General features: G+C 37.2%; 1 protein-coding gene across 1 annotated transcript in view; it reads left to right on the plus strand.

Annotated features, from left to right (window-relative positions):
* EIF2S3 (eukaryotic translation initiation factor 2 subunit gamma) overlaps positions 1 to 3,308 on the plus strand; it is a 36,188-nt gene extending 32,880 nt beyond the window's left edge. Inside the window, exons 12-13 of the mRNA XM_007957375.1 lie at positions 1 to 108; positions 3,189 to 3,308. The exon at positions 1 to 108 is cut by the window's left edge and continues 6 nt beyond it. Coding sequence (XP_007955566.1) covers positions 1 to 108; positions 3,189 to 3,308 — 228 coding nt within the window. The remainder of the gene's footprint in view (positions 109 to 3,188) is intronic.
* Positions 3,309 to 5,879: the final 2,571 nt, after the last annotated feature.

Raw genomic sequence — 5,879 nt, forward strand, 5'->3', positions numbered from 1 at the left:
AATGAAGTGCTCATGGTGAACATAGGATCCCTGTCAACAGGAGGAAGAGTTAGTGCAGTAAAGGCTGATTTGGGCAAAATTGTTTTGACTAATCCTGTGTGCACAGAAGTAGGAGAAAAATTTGCCCTTAGCCGAAGAGTTGAGAAACACTGGCGGTAAGTTTTATTTATTAGGTTTTGTCACTATCTAATAAAAAAAAATATACAGTATTTCTTTGTGGGGCTTAGTTCTTGGAGTGTATACACACATACACAGACATTTTCCTTGAATGCAGCAGTTCTTCTGGTGTTAACTCTTAACTATTTGAATGACTTGGAAATGTGTATCTCTGGCCTGAATTTGTAAGACCCTAGTCCCATTTCTAGTCCAAATACTGCAATTGGTTGTCGTTTATCTCATTTACAACCTGTGTAAAAACCAATGAATTTAGGTTCAATATTTCAGTTGTCTTTGACTTTTTAAAAGCTTTTGATTTTGAAATAATTTTGAACTTAATTGAAAACTTACAAGAATTTTATAGAGAATGCCTATATACTGTTTACTGTGGGTGTGTTTTATTTTTTTCTGAACCATTTGAGGAGGTTGCATATCATGCCTCTTGACCTTTTAATACTTCAGTGTGTATGTCCTAAAAATAAGGATATTCTCTTTTATAACCACTTGATCAACTACTGAAATCTGTAGTCCATTTTCTAGTTTTATCATTTTTCTTGATGTCCTGAATAGCATTTTCTCCCCTCTAGTTTACAATCATGCATTGCATTTAATTTTCATGTTTCTTTGATCTCTAGTCTAGAACTTCCTCAGGCTTTCTTTGTCTTACTTGACATTGACAATTTTGAAGAACACAAGCTAGTTACTTTATATAATGTTCCTTGATTTGGATTTATATGATGTCTCCTCAGATTAGATTCAGATGATTTCTTGGCTACACTATTTATATAAGCAGTGATATGTCCTTCCCAGAGAATGATAGTCCAAAGGCACGTGATATCTGATAGCTCTGCATTAGTGAGGTTGATTTTGATCACACAGTCAAGATGTTATCTTGTTTCTTCTCATCTGGTTACTCTTTTTACCCTTGCCACTAGTAAGTAGTCTATTAGAGACCCTTTGAGACCATGCAAATATCTTGCTGCTCATCATATTCTCTCCTCCATACTCCATGGCTTTAGCATCCATTGATAACTCCTGATTTGAACTTGACTATGAAGATTGCAAAATAATGACTCCCCCCAACTTTATCATTCCACATTAATCATTTGGTATTCTCCATTATTTATTTCCTTATCTAGTTATAACATGGACTCATGAAATCCTATTTTTTTCAATATGTTACAATTCATTACTGTCCTCATTTATTTTGATGCTTATATTGTCCAGCATCTGGCCAGTGGAACCCATTCAAGCTGCCACCTGTGTTCTTTTGACATAGTTCCATAATTTTTTTTGAGCACTTTCTCTCTGTCACAGGAAGTTTCAGATTCATCTGTACCTTCTCTTCCCAGTTCTAGAATTGGCCATTTCTCTAAGGAATTCTGCTTGCTTTTAGTGGAAAATAGCATGTAGAAATGAAAATCTTGGTTCTAGGGGTGCTCATTGCTCCTAGGGTGCTGATGCTTCTAGGTTCTTTGAGTGCATAGAGCTAGGAAACACACATATCTCTCTTTCCCAGATTACTGGGTCTGCCTGTTCCATTCTATATAACCACATCACAGCCCAAATCATCATAATTTCGCACTTGAAAGTTCCTGCAAAGGGACTGTTGGTTTGTTTTTTCCTCTTCGTTACTTAACAACTCAGCCAAAATTCATCTACCTAAAACATTTTCGTTACACTGTTCTCATTACTTTCTGGTAGCTTCCCCCTGTTTTTCTCTGATACTCAGGGCTTTTCTGGAAGTGTGCTTCTACTGGTTTAACTTTTCCATCTGCTTTGCCCAATATAAACCCTCTAAATTATACTATTCTGTGCTCTCATTGTCCTCACAGTTACTCAAATCACCCCTGGCTCTCTGTTCTTTCCTCACTCCCTTCCTCCCTTATTAAGCCTTCCCTGAATATTGTGCCCTGTAATGATCTCCTTATTTGTCTGTAAGATATATCTTGATTTAATACTCTCTAATTTAAAGAGTTAAACTTGTTTTGTCTTTTAAGTAAATAATCCTGCTTCATAGTGATTTATTCCCATTTGATTTCCCTCGCTTGTGTGTTTATATTGTTTGCTTGTTTGATTTTCAGTATATTTTTAAATAGGTTTAAATAACTTTCACAAACCCTCAACATGGAATGTATTATTTATCATTTACCTTGTTTATCACTTAGTTCATGTATTTCCTAAATTAGCACAGATATTAAGGATCTGTTTGTATCTGTTGACCAATATTATACAACGATTCTATCCAAATGAAATTTCAGTCTTTCCCTGAAAATTAGAATATATGTTAAAATTCTTAGAAGAAATAAAGAAGTATCTGAATGATCCTTAAATTCTTTAGAATTGTGATTTTTTTTAAAACTCATCTTTAGTGGTTAGGTGATTTTGTTCTAGAAGATACAGTTGAGGTAGCAGTCCAGCCTGGTCATTGACTAGAGCAGGCATTTGAAGAGGGAGCAGAGAAGAAGTGCCTCTGCTATAGAGGGTAATCAGCTCATAGACTAGAGGTTCCTCTAGTTCTTATTTTCCTTCACTAGCTATGGTCATGCTGAAGTTCCTGTCATCAGTGGATGTGCTATGAATGGTAGGAAGCATTTTTTTCGAGGAGAAAAAGGGATAGAGGATAAGGGTAAAAAAAAAAAAGGCAGATTGAGGTGGTTTGTGTGTCAGCATGTGAACCTAAACTGCTCTTCCTTAGCAGTTCTGAAGGCATGGGTATATGTTATTAGAGCGAAGATGAGCATATTTATAGCAGCAACTCTGTTTGCTTTCCCTGTCATTCATGCTGGCCAGAGCTAATCTGTCAGTAGCTGGGAATCCAAGAAGATAAGGTAGTCTTGCTTTATTGAGTAGCAGATTATGGGAACAAACTTGAATTTTGGAAGATAGGCAAGTAAATAAAACCAGTTATGTCATATGATTATGTGGTAATAATGAAATGGATGTGAAATTCCTGATTATTTCCTTTTCATTTTGCAGTTTAATTGGTTGGGGTCAGATAAGAAGAGGAGTGACAATCAACTAATCCTTAGAGGACAGAAGTAGGAGAAAAATTTGCCCTTAGCCGAAGAGTTGAGAAACACTGGCGTTTAATTGGTTGGGGTCAGATAAGAAGAGGAGTGACAATCAAGCCAACAGTAGATGATGACTGAAGAATCCCAGTTAACTAACACACTCAGATGAAGTCAGAATTTCTCTCAACAACTTAGGGGTATATTTTCAAAGCAATACCAGGGAATTTTACCTTAGTAATAGCTATAAAGTTATTCTCATTTTTGGGTGATGAAAATTTAACCTTTAGTACTATAGGGTCTACAGTAAATGTAAAAATTGGCATAATGTTGGATTAACTCTACATTTTAACAGACATTAATCATTCTATAATAATGTTTAATTTATATATCGATGCAGGCATGAAATCAAATTGTTTGCTACAGCCACCATTTGCTGTAGCACATATGCCACTGAACCTATTTGAAATAAAGTGTTTCTTCTTATTTTTTTCATGATTCATCTTTGAGTAGTTCCAGGTATGAAGGACTATTCCTGTACTCTTCCTCTGCTGTATTTTATTATTTATTTTTTGCTTTGTAAGAGGTTCTGTTAGGGCAGTTGTTCCCAACTCTGGGTTTAGAACTGCTGGGGAAGCTTTTATTTTATTTTATTTTTATTGTGCATTGGGTGCAAATTTACAGAGCAAAATTTGTTTTACATTCAAGAGGTCAGGTATAATTTGATTTCATGCCCTGATTACCATCCCTGATCATAACAAACTCTCCTTCTCTCCCTTCCCTGTGGCTACCCCCTCCCTGTGCCCTTCTTAACTGGGCACTCCTGTCTGTCCAGCTTTCCCTGTATGTGAATGCTGCCCCTCTGGTGCCCCATGGATGATTGCTCTAAGGGGTGTATCTCGTTAGAGTAGGTATGTGCATCACTCTAGGGTAGGAGTTCTACCTGCAGGTCTTTCTGTGGTTGGGGTGAGAGCCAATCCTTGGGACTGAGTCCAGTTCTAGGTCCAAAGGGTAACCTGGAGCCATAGTCTTCAGAGTTCCACCAAGCTTCATCTGACCAGTAATTCTGGTCATTTTTGTGTTTTTGAATTTTGTTCCACATTTTTCCTCCCACTCTATCCAGGGTCTCCAGTTTTGATCCCTGCTGGGGAAGCTTTTTAAAAAAAGAAAGATGCCCCCATAAAGATCCTGACTCAGTTGGTTTGAGGTGGAATACAGTCATTATTTCTAAAAGCTCCCCTGGATTGAGAAGCAAGTTGAGAGAGTTGAGAAGTAAGAATATTCCATAACACAGAATCTTACTGAGTTTAGGTAGTCTGGTAATACTTTTTAGTTTGCATTTCTTAAATTTACATTTAAGAGAGGATTTGATACCACACTCGCATTACTGTGCTCTTTTGGGCCCTGGAGCTGCCTTTTAAGAGTTTAAAAGCTATGGCTGTGTGTCATTATTTAAGTTTATAAGTTTTGAGGATGCATTTTAATGCTGCATGCTTGGTTGACTTTGAAGGATTGTGTCGTAGCATGAGGAACACCTTTATTGAAAGCAACATTCTATTCTAGACATTACTTTGTGTGTCTTACAAGCATCTTCTACCAAAAATTCTGAAATAATGTGAAATTCAAAGCTATCAATAGTTGACTAATTTATTGTAATTAATATCATGTTGGAGTTGAAACTAGAAGTCCATTGTAATTAACTTCAAGCCTCCACATGGGTTTCAGCCAAATTATCTGCAAGGGACCATGCTCCCCTATAGGGTTTCTAAGACTGTAAATCTTTATGGAAGCAAAGTGCCTCACCTTTCTCCTACAAAACAGCTGGTGGGTTCGAACCACCAACCTTTTGGTTAGCAGCCATCTGCTTTAACCAACTATGCTACCAAAGCTCCTTGATCTAGGAACAGTGAGCCTTATTTTCATAGAACTGGAAATCATTGTAATGATTCTCAGCAAAAGATACACCTGGTTGAGAATCCCTGCCTGTAACAGGATGTACTGATGAAAGTATATTGCATATGTAAGTCCCATATTTTCAGCATCTGACCAATCCTCACCATCTCCACTGCTACTACCCTGGTCAAAGCCACCAGTGGCTCTCACCTGGAATAGCCTGACTTCCTCTCTCGCCCCACTGCAGTCTTTTCTGAATACAGTAGCCAGAGTGATCCTTACAAAACTTAAGTCAGATTGTCACTCCTCTGCTGAAAACCTCTCAGTGGCTTCCATTTCACTCAAAAAGCCCAAATCCTTAAAATATTTCAAAGGCCCGATGTGATTTGATAACACATAAACTTTTCTATAAAAAGCTTTTCAAGAACACTAAAAAGATAAAATCAGAAATAAATTAATTTGCAACAGAAGATAAAATAGCTAGAATTTTTAAAACATGCAATTCTTCAAAAAGTTAGTAGATACATTTCCAGCAAGTCTAAATTTAAAGAAATAGGACTGAAAAAGGGGCTATAATAAGGGGATATGAAAGTGGTAAGAGAATGCAGTGTGCAGCTCTGATGAATTATGAAGTTAGTCTCAAAGAAATGGACATGAAGACAGTCCAGTTCTGATGTCATCCAAACGATTTCCATGCTGATACAGAAAGCTCTTTTTTAAAAAGGTGGGGACCAGGTTTGCTGGTCCAATAGAGCCTGGTGGAACCACTTAGACTATGGCCCCTAGCTGCCCTTCAGGTCTGGAATTGAACCCACACCT

Source organism: Orycteropus afer, unplaced genomic scaffold, assembly GCF_000298275.1.
Source record: "Orycteropus afer afer isolate SDZICR_OR568_19922 unplaced genomic scaffold, OryAfe1.0 scaffold00739, whole genome shotgun sequence".
NCBI lineage: Eukaryota > Metazoa > Chordata > Mammalia > Tubulidentata > Orycteropodidae > Orycteropus > Orycteropus afer.